Here is a 21,847-nt window from a genome sequence, read left to right on the forward strand (position 1 = left end):
ACAAAATAATAGAATTTTCTCTAGATAAAAAAATTTTTGCACAAAATACTTTATCTGAATTTATTAGTAGCTCAATTATATTACACTATATATATTATATAATCATATAATATTATATTATATTATATTATATTATATTATATTATATTATATTATATTATATTATATTATATTATATTATATTATGTTATATTATATTATATTATGTTATATTATATTATATTATATTATTATATATTATATTTTATTCATTGTACATTTTTATTATTATTATTATACTTATCCATCCGATTAGGTTCGAATATGAAAAGAATACCATGCTTACATTTTATAGCACTTGATTTCAGCATTTACAAAGACTTTCTACAAGCATCCGCGCTAATTGTCTCCGTTATTTTTATCCTGGCATGTCAAGAACACAATGTGCGTCTGTGTTATTTTTATCTTTCGCTCGGTGTTCTATTATACAGACTCATAGTTCACAGCCAGCATACGTAACCAGACCGAACCAGACCCGCTCAATTGAACTCGCGATCTGGTGTCTGCCGTTGCTTGTGTTTAGTGTGACCGAGCGCGTTAAAAAGATGTTTTTATCCTCAACCCTGCGCTCTGCCGTCTCATATACGGTACGTTTATTTAAGACATCTCTCAATCGAATTATTCGTGAGGTATTTGGATATACTGCATTAGACGTATCGATTTAAACAGTGTTGACATCTGTGCAAGGGCATGAAGCTAATGTGCTAGCAGCTAATCATCAGGCCTGGTAGTGTTTATATGTCAGTAAAATATTGTTTAATCATTCCATATTTAACTAGACAGTCTTTGAAAGCAGTGAAGGTTTTTCGTTTCTTACTTAACGAAATGTTATTTAAAGTTATGTCTGGTTAAGTAACCGGTAAAACTGAATCGATCAATAAATGTGTAACGTTATATGGGGTATTCGACCAGAAACGTATCTTATCTGTCCCTGAAATAAAAACGTAAATACAGTGAATAAAAACTATTTCGTCTCAAAATAATCTAAAATGGACTAATAGTTGATGTATGTGAGTTGTTCTGTAAAGGAACATGTCATTTATTTGGTTCTCAGATGTTTTTCTGTTATTTTCCTCGTCCTCAGCCCAACTAAACCTACAGCTTCAATAGTTTTGTTATGCTAAAAACTGCTATTTTGAAGAAAAAAAAAACTTCACAAATAGCAATTTAAGTTGTTATCTTTCACATCACCTGATTAAAGACATGAAATTTTAAATAAATTCTACAAATAAATATATAATGCAAACAAAACTACAATTGTCCCCATGTTTCTTGAAAGTAATGGAAGAGAAGCTGACAGTGATCAAGGATGCATTCTATCATTGAATTATATGATTTTATGCCTGTTTTTGTATGATTTTGTGAGGATGACAAGCTTAAGTCAGGCCCGGTCACGTTTTTTAAAAGTGAAAATGTAAGTTTCTAGTAGAATGTCACATATAATGTTATGATTTTATTGTTCTTCAGGCGAGGCAGGTGCGGAGTCTGCATCAGACATCAGCTCGAGCAGGAGCAGGAGGAATCTTTGTGGTGAGACTCTACTTGTGTTGTCTGTTTTGCAGTATTTTTGTATTGAAATATATGAGACACATGGGATTTGACCTCACCGACACTATATTGAGGTAAAGTTGTTTTTGTATTCGCACATTCATTCATTTTTTAGCAATGACTACTAGTCTGTATCGTTTATTTCTTTACTTGAATATTCGGTCTGAAATCACATGTAAATATGACGTCAAAACAACATTGTTCACAGTCAGATAAATAGAACCAATGTTGTACTTTGATAGTTATTGGATGATACTATGATTAGAGTTTGCAAAGAATACTTTTCTGAAATTATATTATTAAGGAGAAAGTCCAAATGTGGGAATATAAAGCCAACATTACCCCAACAAAACTTGAATGACGACAGTGTTTTCTTTTCAGTAAAATAGTTTTATTGCTGATTTAAATTGATTTCACAATTGTTAAAACTGCAATAGTTATTGAACTGAACCAAATCAACTCGTAAAGGTGCTGTAGGTAAGTTTTTGACTCTTCTAAAGCTTACAAATACCGTAATATGTTTAAGAAAGTCTTGCCTTGGTGTAAAACGATGTATTGCGTTCATTCATTCATTCATTCATTCATTCATTCATTCATTCATTCATTCAGTCAGTCAGTCAGTCAGGAAGGCTTTCAAAGCATGTGTTCTTGACTGAAAAGCGACCTCCGGTGGACAGTAACGTCCGCGAAATTCAGGCTTCCACATGAAGAGGTTATTAATTAGCAAATAATTTAAATATTAGGAACGTCAACATTAGGTAAGCAGGTTGTAACCCCGTGTTCTAACAACACACTACATGATGAGATTTGGAGCAGTTTGGCTGTTTGCACCAGTCAAAACACGACAAAAATGTAAAAACAGCCATTCAGAAGCACAGAATAGTGCACTCACTGCACTCCAACAAAATGCTAAGGTTTATAATCTAATAAATACATATTAAACCTCTTTAACATTATTAAATGTAGATGCTGAATCTCTATTGTGTTGGCTTGTACTGAGTCACTAAAGTTCGATTTCAAACGTTTTTTTTTTTTTTTCCAGATCTAAGATATCACTTAGAGAGTGGAGATCCCTGATTTTTAAAGAAAGCAGACCTTAAACGCGCTGATTTTGCATTGGCATACTATTCACTGAAAATGATTTAACCCAGATTACTGGCAAATTAAAGGTCCTATTAGCATGCTTTAGCATATACCCTAATAACTTAATATTCTCAAGAATAAAATATGATGTGTTCATTGTAAGAGTGTATTCTGGCATTATATAATGAGTGGCATAAAATGGTCTTAAAATGACAATAATATTGTTTATTGTAATATATTTTGGTGCAATATATCGTACAACAAAAAAATAAATATCATGACAGGCCTATTATAGTGGTCTATTAGTAGTGCTGGGTTGCCATCTGCTGCATAAAACATATGCTAGAGTAGTTGGTGGTCATTCCGCTGTTGTGACTCCTGATTAATCAGAGCCTAATCTAAAGGAAAATGAGTGAATGGTTGATATGGATCAAACATGAGAGGATTTTAAAGCATCAAAACAAAAAAAGTACATTACAGCTTTCAAGTGGAATTCAGTAAATAAATTGTCCACTTTTTATATATAAATATATATATATATATATATATATATATATATATATATATATATATATATATATATATATATATATATATATATTTTTTTTTTTTTTTTTAATGTGTATGTATGTGTGTGTGTGTGTGTGTGTGTGTGTGTGTGTGTGTGTATATGTATATATGTATATATATATATATATATATATATATATATATATATAGTCAAAATTATTTGACCTTTGAATTTTTTTCTCTTTTTTGAATATTTCCCAAATGATGTTTAACAAAGCAAGGAAATTTTCACAGTATGTCTGATAATATATTTTCTCCTGGAGAAAGTCTTATTTATTTTATTCCAGCTAGAATACAAGCAGTTTTTAATTTTTTAAACACCATTTTAAGGACAATATTATTAGCCTTAAGCTAATTTTTTTTCGACAGTCTACAGAACAAACTATTGTTATAACATAACTTGCCTAATTACTCTAAACTGCCTAGTTAACCTAACTAACCTAGTTAAGTCTTTAAATGTCACTTTAAGCTGTATAGAAGTGTCTTAAAAATATCTAGTAAAATATTATTTAAAGATAAAATAAATCAGTTATTAGAGATGAGTTATTAAAACTATTATGTTTAGAAATGTGTTGATGAAATCTTCACTCTGTTAAACAGAAAATGAGGGAAAAAATAAACGGTGGCTAATAATTCAGGGGGCTAATAATTCAGGGGGCTAATATTTCTGAATTCAACTGTATAAATGTATATAATGACTGTCATAGATTTTTATAAAGATTCATAGAAAACCCCAAATAAACTGCCATTTAGTGTAACAATTAAGCTTGTATACCACAACATTAGAGGTGTATCACACTGGTATCATGGTTCAGCTTTGATTATCATGTCATTGACACATCAATTCAATTTGATGTGCATTGATGATGCTTTCCATGATTTTTTATTTGACTTTACAACACAATGATACAATTTTGTCTTTTAATACGAGCAGTAAGATATATAAACTGTACCTTTAAATGCACCTGCTCAAAGAAAACACACTTTTTGAATCTATTCGGCAAAACTCAAGTGCATGCACAGGAGACAACAGGTCCATTTATAGCAAATACACACATGTAAATAATAACCCGTTGAATATTAGGTAATACATTTTGTATAATAGCTGAATGAATATATATTTACACACATTTGCATAAGTAAATAGACTAAATGATGGGCTAAACAAATCTGTGTATTTCTTTGTGCGCAGATTCTGGGTGGGCCTAGTTATAACATGAAATAATATTAATAACAACTTCGTTTCAATGTAATTTGATTCAAATACCAGCATTTTTTGACCCATGAGTACACTTTACATACAAATCAATAATTTGTTGGATTATTCAGAGCATGAATGAAAGAAAAACACAATATTGGGCTCATATTTTTTTGCAGTTGTTTATTTTTTGTTGTTGATGGGTTATTCCTCTGTGTTCATTATTCCAGCACAGAGACACACCAGAAAACAATCCGGACACCCCATTTGAGTTCACCCCTGAAAACATGAAGGTGAATATACATTTTTTAATGTCATAACAGGATCTTATTTGAGGGAGGTCATTCATAACCCCTTTTTTGCTGTTTTGTTGTTGTTTTACTATGCCACAGTTTGCTTCTTTTCCCTAATAATATAAATAGTGTGAATTAGGGCTGCACAATATTGGAAAAATCTAGTTGACTTCTAGTTGATCATTTGGAAAAGCAGAAGGTGAATTTTTCAGATGAATCATTTGTTGAACTGCATCCCAATCATCACAAATACTGCAGAAGACCTACTGGAACCCGAATCACACAAAAATCAGTCAAGTTTGGTGAAGGAAAAATCATGGTTTGGGGTTACATTCAGTATGGGGGCGTGTGAGAGATCTGCAGAGTGGATGGCGACATCAACAGCCTGAGGTATCAAGACATTTGTGCTGCCCATTACATTACAAACCACAGGAGAGGGACAATTCTCCAGCAGGATAGCGCTCCTTCTCATACTTCAGCCTCCACATCAAAGCTCCTGAAAGCACAATTTCAAAGTGCTCCAGGTTTGGCCAGCCCAGTCACCAGATATTATTGTCTGGGGTAAGATGGAGGAGGCACTGAAGATGAACCCAAAGAGTCTTTATGAACTCTGGGAGTCCTGCAAGAACGCTTTCTTTGCCATTCCTAAAGACACTTGCATCAATTATAATCGCATCATTTATAATCCAGACTGTTATTGCATATACTTTCCATGTAATTATTGTAAATGATCACATTGCAATATCAGTGCTAAAACTATATATTGTGCAGCCCTTTAATGAATATTTCAATAGCTTCATGTGGATGTGTATGTATGTATGTATGTATGTTGATAATGATATGTTGGTGTTGGTTTGTAACAGCGAGTTGAGGCCATCATTAATAATTACCCAGAGGGACACAAGGCGGCCGCTACTATTCCTGTGCTGGATTTGGCTCAGAGGCAGAATGGATGGCTTCCTATTTCTGCCATGAACAAGGTGAGAGGATACTAAGACACGTTTAAAAAGCACCACTCACCTGGAAATATTGCTGTATAGTGACATTTTTGGGATTTCAGTCAAATATTATTCACTGTCATCATGGCAAAGATAAAATAAATCCGTTATTAGAAATGAGTTATTAAAACTATTATGTTTAGAAATGTGTTGAGGAAATCTTCTCTCCGTTAAACAGAAATTGGGGAAAAAATAAACGGGGGGGCTAATAATTCAAGGGGGCTAATAATTCTGACTTCAATATAAATATATATTACATTTTATAATGAGCCAATTATGATAAAAACATAACAATTCAATTTATAACACAATGGAGTTTAATGTCAAGCTGCACCTGCTCACCGATGACTTCTGAATTGTGCTCTATCTGTTAAGCAACAGTATGTTCATTCAAAAAAATCTGATTCATTCACAACATTTAATTTTAAATGATTTAATGCAAATATGCTTCCTGTAGCCTAAAATTAAATCAAACAAATGAAAGGTTATGGTAAAATTAGAAATGACAATGTTTATAAAATGCATCACCCCCAACATTCTGCTGCTCTTCTCAGGTTATCATGGGCCAACTTTGTCCCGTGGGCCCTAGTTTGGGCATCTCTGCCCTAAACTTTTTATTAGCTAACCAAGCACAGGCTGCTATGTTTTAGGTTAGTATGTTGCTTGTCGATAAATTCAATTGTCATATAATATTTGTAATATACATTTAGAAAAACATGATTAATAACAGGCTTCAATTAGACCCTGTAATCAGTGATTGGTATCGGTATCGGCCGATATGGCTTCAAGTGATCGGTAATCGGCCCCAAAAATTCCTGATCGGAGCACTTCTACTGGATAGTTTTTTGTTGTTGTTGTTTATTTAATATATTTTATTTAAGAAATTCAATGAACAGATTTAAAAGCTTTATTTCAGGTAACATTTATTTATTTAAATAAATATAAAGATTAGATTTATTTGATCGGTTTTTATAGTATCTGACTATTTATTTTAGAGGGTATTATATTTATATATTTTTATTGATGCATGAAACATTTGTTGTTAAAAATGTATATAATTTTGTGCAGTATATTAATCTAAGCCACTCATGTTTCATAATTGCATCTATTAATGAAACCAGTTAAATTAGTACATTAAATTAAATTACCTTAATATGTTCCATTGCTAAAACATTACATCATATGAAATTATTGGTATTCATGTAAAATAATGATCATGTTAATATAATTTTTTTAATAATAATTGGTGATCTAAATATTTGTAAATCACATTTTACTTCATGACAATTTGTGTTATTTTCAATATGCTTAGGATTATACTGTAATTTTATTGGTTTTATAATTTTTGTTTTAATTATAGTTAAATATTATTATTATTATTTGATTTAATCTTTCTTTCAAGACACTAAAATAGTTTATAGTTTTAGTTTACTCAAATAAATCCTCGCCTGATGTCCTATTGTACTCTGTTATTATAATAAATTATTGTTTTTATTGTTCGTTTTTCATTTTTCAGCTTTTTCGGGGCCGGGTTGCGGGGGCAGTAGTCAAGGAGAGAACCCCAGACTTCCCTCTCCCTCTTTGGTCTCTTCCGTGCTGTGATTGTGTGTTTGTCCTGCAGGTGGCAGAGGTCCTGGGCATTGCTCCTATGAGGGTTTATGAAGTAGCGACTTTCTACACAATGTTCCTCCGTCAGCCGGTGGGCAAATACCACATCCAGATCTGCACCACCACACCGTGCATGTTGTGTGACTCCGACAGCATCCTGGAAGCCATCCAGAACAAACTGGGTAATCCAAGACACTAATAAACACACTTACAGTGTCAATGTACAGTTGAAGTTTTTTCTTTTCAGATGTTTTTCATACGATGTTTAACAGATCAAGGAATTTTTCACAGTGTTTCCTATAATATTTTTTCTTCTGGAGAAAGTCTGATTTGTTTTGTTTCAGCTAGAATAGAAGCAGTTTTTGAAAAGTAGTAATCGATGATTTGTGTTTAATTTGGTAACTTAAAGGTGATTTCTCCTTTCAGGTATTAAAGTCGGGGAGACCACAGCAGATAAGTTATTCACGCTGACAGAAGTGGAGTGTCTCGGAGCTTGTGTGAACGCACCGATGGTCCAAATCAACGATAACTATTATGTGAGTGTGATCACAAACTTTAGTTTTTGAGTGTGTGTTGATGAGAGTTTTAATGTCAACATGGAGTAAACATGATTTGTATGTTATTGACATGAGCAGGGCTTTACATTAACCTTTTTGATCACCATCCACTGTGGCTAGTAGATTACCAACATTACTAGCCACTAGCCATTTTCACTAGCCACAATTTTGTTGTTTGGAAAATATATTTTATATAAATAAATGTGACTTTGATATGCTAAAATGACTTGATTTAGATGTTGTGTTGTCCCAGATCAGCAGTTACTACACACAAATGGTTGGTTAATCTCATATTAAAGAAATGTTATTGTAAAGGATGATAAGTAAACTATATTAACAAAAATAACTAAGCAAAAGAAAGCAGGTAAAATACCACGAGTGATAGTGAAAGGATGATCACGTGCCTGAGAATGATTAAAACGAAAGCAGTGACGGCTGCTGTTGCTTACAAATATATATATTTTTTTTTTAATCTTGAGCTCTTAAAAGCAGCAGGACTGTGTGTACACGAGCATCGTTTTTTGTTTAGTCTTTTTCAAAAAGAACTGAACGCAAGCGAACGGAAAAAAGCGCAAGTAAACGGGAGCGCGCACGCTTCAAAGTCGCGCATCACATCACCTGTGCGCGCGAGTAATCATCCTCTCATACGGTATTCACCTGCTTTGTCTCGCGCGAACACAGTTGTTTTCAGTCGTGCTGTTTCTCGATTCTAAGATCACATTCGCACGCATATTGGGCCATCCTTATTGTCGAGTCGAACCCTGCTTTAAGAAAACTACAATGTAAAAATTATTTACATTAAAAATTAAAATTAAGCTGAAATCTACCTGCATTTGGTGGGTTGGCGGGTGTTAATGTAAAGCCCTGGACATGAGTATTAAAGAGCTCCTATTATACATGAAATAGGGTCATATTTTGGTAGTAAGGGTCTCCAACAACAGTCTAATATGCATGCAAGGTCAAAAAACACTTTCATGGTCTTATAATCTGCATTTATTTTTACCTAATTATCCCAGCGACTCCCGTATGAATCGTCCAGTGATTCATTTGTTCCCAAACCCCTCCTTAGCGCGAAGCTAATCTGCGCTGATTAAAGTGATGACAAGTCTGTTGCGATTGGTCGACACTGACTGCCTTCAGCGCAAGACAGATTGAAATGCCCAGCAGCTAATAAACAATATAAAAGTAGTCACAGTGCAAACACGTTTCATAGTGTAAGGCGTGGATTTTGGCCGCCAGTGGGTGAATGTAAATACAGACGATGGACTTGAAAATACAGACGACTGACTATTTTATTGAGCAAAAACTCCAAGAACTGGCGAGATCTCCTAGCTTGTCACAGTCTACCTGCTCTTTTCACACACACACACACACACACACACACACACACACACACACACACACACACACACACACACACACACACATTACCCTCCTCCTCAGAAGACAAAACACACATACACACACATTACCCTCCTTCTCGGAGGACACAACACACACACACACACACACACACACACACCCATTACCCTCCTCCTCGGAGGTCCGTAAACAAAGTGGCACGTGTCTCGTTTTCAAAGATGCCAAATCAGCCATGTCACCCTGCAGCCCAAGACCGGTTACTCACTGAAGCTAAGCAGGGCTGAGCCTGGTCAGTACCTGGATGGGAGACCACTAGGGAACACTAGGTTGCTGTTGGAAGTGGTGTTAGTGAGGCCAGCAGGGGGCGCTCAACCTGTGGTTTGTGTGAGTCCTAATGCCCCAGTAAAAGTGAAGGGGACACTATACTGTCACTGGGCGCCATCTTTCGGATGAGACGTTAAATTGAGGTCCTGACTCTCTGTGGTCATTAAAAATCCCATGGCACTTCTCGTGAAAGAGCAGGGGTGTAACCCCGGTGTCCTGGCCAAAGTCCCTCTATCGGCCCTTAAGATCATGGCTTCCCAATCATCCCCTTCCACCGAATTGGCTCTAACACTGTCTCTCCACTCCACCAATAGCTGGTGTGTAGTGAGCGCACTGGCGCCGTTGTCCTGTGGCTGCCGTCGCATCATCCAAGTGGATGCTGCACACTGGTGGTGGTGTGGAGAGACCCCCCTCATGATTGTGAAGCGCTTTGGGTGTATGGCCATACACAATAAATGCGCTATATAAATACACATTACATTACATTACAAAGTGGCTTTACACGCGACATGAAAACAGAGTTAACCTGATACAGCACACGCGGTTACAAGTAACAAATCACAACTAAATACATTTGCAAGCTAGAGTAAACGGGGCAGCAACTTTAATCGCACGTACTTAAGCCTGGTTTATACTTCTGCGTCAAGTGACCGGCGTGACCCACGGCGCATGCAACGCGTGTAGCTGTGCATTTATACTTCTGTGCGCTGTCTCTGTTGGTCTGCATTAACACTTCCGAAACGCCAGTGGGCAGTGAGGTGTTCATGTTCCTCTGTGTCGAGTTTCTTCGCTTCTGTTTTGCTTTTCCTGAACCCTTCCTGGATGTACAAGTGGCTCAAACTCTTGATCTTTTGATGCTGTGCAAAGTTCAAGCTTTGTAAACTCTGACTTGGGAAATCATATCACTTGACTGCGTGAGACCAATGGAGGATCAAAACATGACCTCTCTGGACAGAAATTTAAAACATGGAGCAATTCTCGCCTTTTTTAATGTCCAATCATTTTGTTTAATCCCGCCCCTTTTCGTAGCTCCGCACGACAGAATTTTGCACACACAAACTCTAGTGTGACCACAGCTTTAACCTGATTCACTCACTTGAACTGGGTTAGCAGGTCTCGCTCAGCTAATAATCCGCTCACTCGCTCGTCTGCTGAGCTCACACTTTCATCATCCTCCTTCTCTGCTGTGGTTTTCTGTATTGTGCTGGAGGAAACGTAAGATCAAATCTGCATGACCCTGGTTGACTTAAGACGAGATCAGTGCGGTTTAAACTCCAGTTTGTGTTTTCAGAAAGTGGAGAGTCTCGAATGGTTTAACGCTGCAGAGTTATTGTCTAAGACTAAACCTAATTGCCATCAAACTTAACACTTGTGCACTGTTCAAATTGACTACGCTTTGGTTATGTTGGGGGCTGTTTTTGCCCCATTGACTTGCATTATAATGACATTCTTTGATTGCAAAACCATGACAGCATATAATCATGCATTTTTGATTATTGGTGGTTTTCCCTGTTGGGAAGAGGTCAGATGTGTCATTTACTGTTGTTCATCAGTTGGCACCATTAACCCATTAGATAGGCCTGTGCATGTGCAGTTATGTGGGGTAAAACAGTAGATTATAGTGTGTGTGCATAAATGTTAAATTCTGTGAGCCCCCCCCCACACACACACACACTATACAGTGCTCCCTCGTTATTCGCTCGAGTTCTGTTTTAAAAATAAGCAGCTCTAGGCGAAATCCGTGATTTTTTACAATAATTATCGATGTTCTAAGGCTGTAAAACCCTTCACTACACACTTTATACTCTTTTCTCAGACAGGCATTACCATTTTCACACTCTTCTCCTAGAAAAATAAGTCCAGTATTATAGAATGAAATTAAAGATCAAAACAATTTGATCTTTATTTATTTATTCCGTAATAGAATGGTTTTTCCTTTTGCATGTCCTGAAGTTTAACTTTTTGTGCGATGGTTAGCATCTTCCTCTTCTTTTCGGGTGCCTTTGACAGTGCAGAACGCTTCGTCAACATCGTGGGGGAAAAACTCGCAAACATACAGTACAACACTTCAAAGTAACACTGCTAGCAAACGAAGATTTTTGGCAAGCTGAACACATTCTGTACTGTACAGGAGGACATGGTATGGAGGAGATTGATTGTGAGTGGTTTACGGCCAGGGCCGGAGCAAGCTGAACTGCCGCTCTAGGCAAAGGACGGTCACGCCGCCCACAACCCTAAAGTGAAGGAAGGCAGGGGTGGGGGGGAGGTTGATGGGGGCAAGGGAGCTGTCGCGTACGCTGCCCTCTCTATTCTGCTGCCCTATAACTATATGGTCTATAACTGAGGGCGCGGTAGATAAGGGAAGTGTCGTGGACGCCGCTCTCTCTATTCTGCCAACCTAGACGCGGATATAACTGAGGGCACGGGTGATAAGGGAAGTGTCGTGGACGCCGTCCCCTCTATTCTGCCAACCTAGACGCGGATATAACTGAGGGCGGGGGTGATGAGGGAAGTGTCGTGGACGCCGTCCTCTCTATTCTGCCAACCTAGACGCGGATATAACTGAGGGCGGGGGTGATGAGGGAAGTGTCGTGGACGCCGTCCTCTCTATTCTGCCAACCTAGACGCGGATATAACTGAGGGCGGGGGTGATGAGGGAAGTGTCGTGGACGCCGCCCTCTCTATTCTGCCATCCTAGACGCGGATATAACTAAGGGCGCGGGTGATGAGGGAAGTGTCGCGGACGCTGCCCTAGACACGGATATAACTGAGGGCGTGAGAGGTGAGGGTAGTGTTGGGGACGCCCTCTCTATTCTGCCGCCCTAGGCGCCCACCTAGGTCGCCTCTATGGACACGCTGGTCCTGTTTACAGTCAGACAGGTCGCAGAACAAAATGCGCTAATCAGGACGCAAATCATAATGCACTGTAGAAATAAATCTGCGAAACTGCGAGGCCGCGAAAAGTGAATGGCATTATAGCGAGGGACCACTGTACTCCTTATAAAAACCAAAAACTAAGCTTTTTGTGCACTGTAACTGATGATCTCCAGTAAAAATTAAAAACTTGACCTCTTCCCAACATGGGAAATCACCAACAATCAAGAATGCATGATTATATGCTGCCATAGCTTTGCAATCCAAAAATGTCATTTTAATAGAAGTCAATGGGGCGAAAATAGCCCCCAACTTAGACAAGACAAGTTTATTTATGTAGGACATTTCATACACGATGGCAATTCAAAGTGCTTTATATAAACAGGAATAAAAGTATAAGAAAATAAAAACAAAGAATTAAAAAAAATTAAAAACGGATTAGAATATGTTAAAACAGGTTTTAAAAGAATGAAAAAGAAAAGAAAGACATAATAGTGTGATCTGTCAGACGTAGCACAGTGCTCATTCAGTAAAGGCACAGCTAAACAGATGTGTTTTCAGTCTTGATGTGAATGTGCCTAATGTAGGAGCACATCTGATCATTTCTGGAAGCTGATTCCAGCAGCGGGGGGCGCTGTTAATAGCTGAAGGCAGAGTCACCCAGCTTTGACTGAACTCTTGGAATTTCTAGCTTATATGATCCTAAAGGTCTGTGTGATCTGTTAGGTTTGTATTCAGTGAGCATATCTGTATTGTACTAGTGCATACATCACGTCCATAAATCACGCCATGGACATTACATTAAGATGCCTAGAGGTTTAAAAAAGCCTATATACCAAAAGAAGATGGACAAATGAGAAGCTTTCTGTCATAAACTATAGTAAAACGGCTTGTCAAACGTTGTTAACAGATTACATACAAGAATAAAGAAAAGAGCACTCTTTAATTATCAGCTGTTAGTCAGCGCCCGCTCTTTTTTTTTTTCCTGGTCATTGAGCCTTTGGCGTGGGCTGTGTAAATGCAGACGATCGGATACGAGTCCCTTTTAAAGATGATATGTAAGCAGTTCATCAAAAAAAATCGGATACAGTCACAAAATCGGAATTGACCATCTGCAAGGTAAATGCAGCCTAAAACTAAAGCCATTAAACCTAACCTTTGTGCACTGTTCCTATTCACTACCCTTTGGTTATATGGGGGGCTGTTTTAGCCCATTGCCTTTCATTAAAATGAGATTTTTTCAATTTCAAAGCCTTGACAGAATATAACCATGCATTCTTGATTGTTGATAGTTTTCCATGCTGGAAAAAAGGTAAATGTGTATTCTTCATTGTTGATCATCAGTTGGCAGCATTAACCCTTTAGATAGGCCTGTGCAAAAGAAAAGTTTCTGGCTTTTATACGGAGTTCTGTGGAGTAAAACAGCAGATCATAGTGTGTGTGCAGAAATAAACTTACTATGTTTACTATGTTCTGAGAGCTGAGCTGCTTATTTGGAGTTTCTCAAACGTAAGTGGTAAGTGCGCAAAGGTCTCTGTTGAGGCTGGTTTATACTTCTGCATTAAGCATGATTCAAATATACAGTTGAAGGCAAAATTATTAGCTATCCTGTGAAATTTTTATTCTTTTTCAAAAAGGTTCTAGGTGTTTTAACAGAGCAATAATATTTTAAAGCAGTGTTTTACAGTAATATATTATTTAGTTTGGTTTGGCTGGAATGAAAACCTTTCTTTTTGATTTATAGGATATTTAAGATTACTAATAAGATATACCCTTAAAAATTATAAAAAGATGTAATTATTCATTCATTCATTTTCTTGTCGGCTTAGTCCCTTTATTAATCCGGGGTTGCCACAGCGGAATGAACCACCAACTTATCCTGCAAGTTTTTTACGCAGCGGATGCTATTCCAGCCGCAACCCATCTCTGGGAGAGATCCACACACACATTCACACACACACACTCATACACTACGGACAATTTAGCCTACCCAATTCACCTGTACCGCATGTTTTTGGACTGTGGGGGAAACCAGAGCACCCAGAGGAAACCCACGCGAAGGCAGGGAGAACATGCAAACTCCACACAGAAACGCCAACTGAGCCGAGGTTAGAACCAGCGACCTTCTTGCTGTGAGACGACAGCACTACCTACTGCGCCACTGCCTCGCCCCTATAATTATTCAATGCAAAAAAAAAATTGAACTATAGTGGCAATCCTGATAATCCTGCTGAAAGTTATGCTTCGTTGTAGTAATGTTTTTCTCTGTAAAATGAATGCCATTTTAAAGTAAAAAAAAAAAAATGAAACCTTTTATGCTTGGAACTTTTTGTCTTTCACTTGGGTTGACTCTCATTAGTAATTATGTATTAAGGAAATTAAAATGAATATTTAAACATTACAATTATCACAATTATCTCAATGTAGTAAATATGATCTCATAGATTTTGCTGCAGAGTTTTAAATAGTTTGATTCATCTGTGAGATCAGCGAAAGAGCCATAATAAATGAATCTTCCATTAATGTCTGTTTCTCCGTTCGGGTCTCTAGGAGGATCTTAAACCATCAGACATGGAGCAGATTATTGATGAGCTGAAGGCAGGCAGAGTTCCTCCTCCTGGACCCAGGTACACACACATTTCAGCTTTTAATATGACGTGATATGTCTTGATCAAAATTCATCAACACCAGACTGATTTTTAAGTGGCCATGAAGATTCAGACGGCGTTAGATTCCCTCCTTGTCCCACAACCATGAGTTCAGAAGCATTTCTAATTTAAAAGTCTATTTTAGAGTGTCCTAATATGATGGTTCAGTTCCCTACAATGGGCATAATCCTTTTGAGGCTTGAAAACTTTGACATTTTCTGAATATGCACTTAAGGTAACACTTTACAATAAGGTTCATTAGTTAATGCATTTACTAACATGAACTAATCATGAACAACACATGTACAGCATTTATTAATCATAATTGAACATTTACTAATGCATTATTAACAACCAAGTCCATGCTTGTTAACATTAGTTAATGCACCATGAGTTAACATGAACTAACAATGAACTACTGTATTTTCATTAACTAACATTTACTAACATGAGTAAATACTGTAGTAAATGTATTGTTCATTGTTTGTTCATGTTAGTAAATGCATTAGTTAACATAAACTAATAAACCTTATTGTAAACTGTGACCGCACTTAATATTAGAATCATTTCGCAAAGATTTCATTTTGTTCATTTGAGTCAATTTGGGGCTCAGTGGGTTTCTTAGGCCATCCCTTCCATTAGCCAATTCTGCTCCGGTTGGTCAGCTAGCTGGCCAAGTCTGTTTTGATTGGTCTGTCTATATCTATTTCCTGTCAGAAATGTAATGCCTCGTTTCCACTGACTGGTACGGTACTGTACGGTTCGGGTCGGTACGGGTCACCTTTATCAGGCTTGCGTTTCCACTAGGGTTGGGCATCTAAGCTATAATGCCGATCCGATACGCATCTCGATACAAAGAATACGATCCGATATATTAGCGATACATTTGTGACATATTGCGATGCAACACGATACGATTCACACCCATATCACGATACGATGCGATATTTCAGCACTAACTAATTAGATCAAGTTTATGAGATGATGTAAGAAAGGATGCTGTGCCATTGAATGAGTTTGATTATTTATAAACCAAGCAAAACCAAGACTTTTTTTACAAACTGGCTTTTCTTTCAGAGCCAGAGTGTCAGTTTACAGTAGAGGGCCATTTTAGAACATATAGCACATATTATTTAAGTATTTTCAAGATAAACAGAATGTATAAGTGCAATATATATTATAAATGTATATATTTGCACTCTTTCAACATAAAGGTTTAGCATTGCACAACAAGAATTGTGATTTAACTTTTCAACTATGAAAACAAGTTTTACAAAGATATATTGTGCCACTAAATATTCAAAACTTAAAGTTGTGAACTAGCAGTGTTATGCTGCTTTGAAACATCACTGTCACTGTAAACAACAGGCTAATAAAAATATAAATAAATAAAAATTAACAGGAGGAGGTGTTTAAAACCTTCGTTCTCCGTGACACTAGGCTGAATATCTTTGCAGATGAACAATGCAATAGCATTCGTTATTGCCGTAGAGCGAGCAGAACTGTTGCGCATGGAGAAAACTTTCAATGCTTTTCTCACCACTTTTGGAGCTGGTAGCTACAGTTGAAGCAGAGCAGGAAGCCGGGGATGCAGGAACACTGGAAGATGCTTCCACAACAACACCGTGGCGCCGCTTCAAGTGAGATATCAGATTAGTCGTACTGCCCGTGTATTTTACAGATGCGCGGCACATTTTGCAAATTGCATCTGTCCTGTCAAGTCGTCCATCCTTTTTGCAGAATCCATAATGTTGCCATACTTTAGATTTAAAACTCAGTGAGGAATAAAATGTTTGTTTTGCTTCTCGCGCTTTCTGAGGGCGCACCACTAGCTTCATCCGCACACCTGATACACTGAGTTGTAGTGTAAGTCTACACATCCGCAAGCCCGTTGCTAATGCATACTTTATGTAGGTCGATTAAATTATGCGCCAAAAACAGGTTGACAATACTTGTTAATAAATAAAAAATACATTCTATATTAAAAATATAAGCTGTATCTTGGAAAAAAACGATGCATCTCGCAAAAACCGATGCATCTCGATTTGCTTCCAAAATTTCATTCGTCCTCTGCTGCTCTACCGATGCACTCGCATCGTGCACGCGCATGACCGCGTATTGATACATATCGGTTAATCTTCCCATCCCTAGTTTCCACCCACCTTTTGGTGGGTGTGGTGTATGACAAATTTTAAGTCGACATCATGCTCGCTCGAACAAAATGTCTACAGTAAAGCTGTACGGGTGGTTCACATATCATAATAAGCAGCACTTCTCACAAAACAGATGCTTTATACACATAAATACTTGTGTATAAATGTTTATTACTAACCTTTCTATGAACATGATTTGATTATAACTGCTGATCAATGACGGTGTAAAATAGCCTACTGTAACGTCTGTAATTATATAAAATAAATATATAAATGCAACATATATGAACACAGACAGACCCTTACAGTCTCTGATATATTATTAATTACAGAAAAATTACACACAGCAAACATTTAGTACTTATTTGAGTTCAAAAACCCACGCAATACAGCCCACAGTCAGCGCAAACCTCTCATCTGTGTCTGTAATCTTCAGCAGCACATGTAAGCTCTGTTAGAGAGTCATTTTGTCATTCCCAGTCTTTATTAATCCAAAAGGCAAAGATAAACATGGCAGTTTGTTCATGATTCAGGTTGCTAAAACAATTTCGCTCCTGTGTTTTGACGGCTTCTCTTTTTTTTTCGCGTTTCACTCCCGCTTCACTCTCGCGCTTGTCCTTTTTTTCCCTGAAAGAATCAGATGACAGAGACACTTCAATAATCACACGTTATTATCAACAGCTCAAGAAGTTCATTATATCAAATATAGAAGCGATCGCGAGCTCTCGGAAGAAAGCGAATACCGCTCGCACTTTTAGACGGGCTCATAACACAACAACAGGACAGGGCAGATTATTCTTCTTTGCTGTGTGTCTGTTCATCGAGACGACGACAAGGTTTGTTTGAGCCTGGGTCATCCATGGCTGGTTTTTATATTTATATAGTATTTCCATGTAATGTCTCGGCTTTGTATTTAAAAAAAAATATGGCGGTTCCTTTGTTTACGTTCTGTAGCTCCACGAGCTTGTGACGCATCTCTGTAACCAATCAGCGTTCAGCTGCACGTGTAGCTCCACCTTTTGGTACCCTTTCTCCCGTTTGGGACCCTTTCGAAAGGGTGCCGAAAAAAGTGGTATGGTACGGTTTGGTACGGTACGCTTTTCATAGTGGAAACAGCCATAAAAGCGTACCAAACCATACCGTACCACTCAGTGGAAACGGGCCATAATATCCATTTCAGACTGTTGGTATTTCATGGACAGGTGGAGATTATGCAGACTTTAATCATGCTGACGTAACATATATATACAGCGGGAAAAATAAGTCATGTTTTTTCCTGGGAATAATATTCCTAAAGGAGCTGTTGACATGGAATTGAAGCAGAATGAAGTCACATGCATTGCTCAGGTGTGAGTTTCTCATAGACTTCAACACAGTGTCAAAATCTTGATGTTCTGTGGGTCTCGTCTACAAATCAGAGCTTTATTTTGTGTTCTCTATTAGATTCAGAACAGGTGATTGGCTGTGCCATTCTACAGCTTGTTTTTCTTTCTCTGAAAGCATCTGAGAGTTTTCTTGGCTGAGTTTTGGATGATTGTCTTGCTGAAATGTCCACTCTGGTTTCATCCTCATCCTCCTGCTAATGTAGATGTTGGACTGAGGCAGCTGATATTCATTTACATTGAGGAAGAGCAGAGGGTTGCTGAAGAACTACTGAGAGATTTCAGCTGCTGTCTGGGCTTTCCATGTCTTTCTGCACCCCCCTTTCTTCATGTGTTCAATACGTTTTCCCTGCGTCATTTAATTATATTAAGCATAACTTCATTTGTAAAGTAATTAATTTGTTTTCTTTGCATACATGGATTTCCTTGGTTGTCACAGCAAGGCATAGGCCGGTATACGATTCTGAAGGTATGATAACCTTGGATAAAAGTATCACGGTTTCACAGTATTGTGATCACTGCTCTAAAATATATGATTTTTAAATGTCTGGGTAAAAAAACTAAACTTTTTTTTCCCTTTGAACACAATATATTTTATTTTTTGAAACATTTAACATATTTTGGAGCAATAAACATGCGGGCTCAATAATTCAAGCAAGTCACAGACTTCAGCTGTCTTCATTAGTTTCAAAAACACTGATTTCTTTACGTTTTAAAATGGCATCTTTGGATGTCTTTTCTGCTGGAGATACTGTTGTCCTAAAAAACTTTTTAACAATGTAAATACAAAAAATCTTACACATACCTTAGAAACAGTATTACAGAAAATTTTGGTGGTTTCCAAACCACGGTATACCTTGAAAACGGTTATCGTCCCTTGCCTAGTCACAGCACCTTTAGAATATCTTTTCTGAGAAAAATGCTGACGTGTTCAAAACTTATTTTTCCCACTGTAAATAAATATAACAACTCATTAAGATGATTCAGAGCCGAATCTATCTTTTTAGAAAAGACAATATTTTTATTATTAATGATTGAAAAGTGCATTTCATTTTTATTACACACAATTCAATTTTTAGGCAACGCAAGTGTATTTATATAGCACATTTCATACACAGTGGCAATTCAAACTGCTTTACATAAGAATATAAAAGACAAGTATAAGAAAATATATTTAAAAAATAATAAAGTAATATAAAAAACAGATTTAAATGTGTTAAAACAGGTTATAAAAGAATTAAAATAAAAAGAAAGACACAATAGTGCAATTTGTCGGACGCAGCACAGAGCTCATTCAGTAAAGGCACAGCTAAACAGATGTGTTTTCAGTCTTGATGTGAATGTGCCTAATGTTGGAGCACATCTGATAATTTCTGGAAGCTGATTCCAGCAGCAGGGGGCGCTGTTAGTAGCTGAAGGCCGATTCACCCTGCCTTGACTGAACTCTTGGAATTTCTAGCTTATATAATCCTAACGCCCCATTCACACAGGGCTTCAGCGTCAACACTTGACTGAAGGCGTGTCTGAAGTTGGCGCTGAAGCGATCGTCATAGAAGCGTCAGCCAATGAAATTCAGTCCGCATTAGGCCACTGTCTAGCTGGTGTATTTGCATACAGCGATCTGATTGGCTGACGCTTCTGTCGGCGCTTGAAAATTTGAGCTAGTCCCAACTTCTGCAGCGAGCAACGCCTCTGAAGTGGCGCCGATGGATCCACAATGCAGTTCAGCATTGCCTGACGTCACACATTCAAAGTGAATGGGAAGCGTTGACGTTGACGCCCCGTGTGAATGAAAAAGAAAAGACACAATAGTGCTATCTTTCAGACGCAGCACAGAGCTCATTCAGTAAAAACACAGCTAAACAGATGTGTTTTCAGTCTTGATGTGAATGTTCCTAATGTTGGAGCACATCTGAACATTTCTGGAAGCTGATTCCAGCAGCAGGGGGCGCTGTTAGTAGCTGAAGGCCGATTTACCCTGCCTTGACTGAACTCTTGGAATTTCTAGCTTATATAATCCTAACGCCTCATTCACACGGGGCTTCAGCCTCAACACTTGACTGAAGGTGTGTCTGAAGTTGAGGCTGAAGCGATCGTCAGAGAAGCGTCAGCCAATGAAATTCAGTCCGCATTAGGCCACTGTCTAGCTGGTGTATTTGCATACAGCGATCTGATTGGCTGACGCTTCTGCCGGCGCTTGAAAAGTTGAGCTAGTCCCAACTTCTGCAGCGAGCAATGCCTCAGAAGCGGTGCCGAAGGATCCACAATGCAGTTCAGCATTGCCTGACGTCACCCATTCAAAGTGAATAGGAAGCGTTGACGCTGGCGCCCCGTATGAATGGGGCGTAAAGATCTGAGTGATCTGTTAGGTTTGTATAAAGTGAGCATATCTATATTGTATTGAGGCCATTTAGTGATTTATAGACAAGTAATCATACTTTAAAATCTATTCTGAATGTAACTGGCAGCCAGTGTAGAGACCTGAGGACAGGTGTGATGTGCTCTTATTTCCTGCTTCTGGTCAGAGTCCTGGCTGCAGCTTTCTGGATGAGCTGCAATTGTCTGACTGTCTTTTTGGGAAGGCCAGTGAGAAGGCCGTTACAGTAATCCACCCTGCTGCTGATAAAAGCATGAACAAGTTTCTTTAAGTTTCAGGATTTTTTGTTTGGTTTTATTTTTATGTTTGTACTGTTTGGGTTTTTACCAAAATCTGCTTCAAATTCATGTCAACAGCTCCTTTAGAAACATTATTCCCCGAAAAAAACATGACATGCTTTCAATACTTATTTCCCCGGCTGTATTCAGGTAAAGTCAGGGTATTTCAGATAAACGAGTTATATTTTATCAAAGCTATTAAGTGACAAACTTTCTAGTTGTAGTGTTTAAATTGATTGTAATGATGTGGTTTGCATCAGGAGCGGCCGTTTCTCGTGTGAGCCGGCGGGAGGATTAACCTCGCTGACTGAACCTCCTCCTGGACCCGGTGTTGGTGTGAGAGCTGACCTGTAAACTGATCTCCGTCTAAACGCCGCACATGCCGTGTATGTAAATAAAATATTATCATTAATTATACTCTGGAGACCGGTGTCATTCTTTTCTGATGATGAATAAGTGTGTGGAAAAGTGGTGAAGCTTTATGGGAGAGTATTAAGCGTACATATTAAAATATCCTGATGCAAACAAGAAGCATGTTTGCATGGACACAATCTG

At 37.7% G+C, this 21,847-nt stretch overlaps 1 protein-coding gene and 1 long non-coding RNA gene across 5 annotated transcripts in view; one reads left to right on the forward strand and one right to left on the reverse strand.

Annotated features, from left to right (window-relative positions):
- The window catches only part of LOC147846549 (uncharacterized), a 1,651,758-nt gene that overhangs the window by 1,601,853 nt on the left and 28,058 nt on the right, over positions 1 to 21,847 (reverse strand). The window lies entirely within an intron of this gene.
- On the forward strand, positions 521 to 21,709 carry ndufv2 (NADH:ubiquinone oxidoreductase core subunit V2). 4 transcript variants are annotated; one of them, XR_015477602.1, is made up of 8 exons: positions 521 to 626; positions 1,507 to 1,569; positions 4,669 to 4,731; positions 5,595 to 5,711; positions 7,351 to 7,519; positions 7,764 to 7,873; positions 15,005 to 17,768; positions 17,978 to 19,019. XR_015477602.1 is itself a non-coding variant. In XM_087238991.1 (8 exons), the coding sequence occupies exons 1-8, from the start codon at positions 585 to 587 to the stop codon at positions 21,644 to 21,646; spliced, it is 840 nt and encodes a 279-aa protein (XP_087095117.1). In that variant the 5' UTR covers positions 521 to 584; the 3' UTR covers positions 21,647 to 21,709. The 4 variants fall into 4 exon arrangements, 2 of the variants coding, with proteins under 2 accessions (XP_087095117.1, NP_957041.1); XR_015477601.1 differs by having other exon boundaries at positions 15,005 to 15,363; positions 15,600 to 18,428; XM_087238991.1 differs by lacking the exon at positions 17,978 to 19,019 and adding an exon at positions 21,553 to 21,709 and having other exon boundaries at positions 7,246 to 7,519; positions 15,005 to 15,081.

The sequence above is a fragment of the Danio rerio genome, chromosome 2 (assembly GCF_052040795.2).
Source record: "Danio rerio strain M-AB ecotype USA chromosome 2, GRCz13ab, whole genome shotgun sequence".
NCBI classification, from domain to species: Eukaryota; Metazoa; Chordata; class Actinopteri; order Cypriniformes; family Danionidae; genus Danio; species Danio rerio.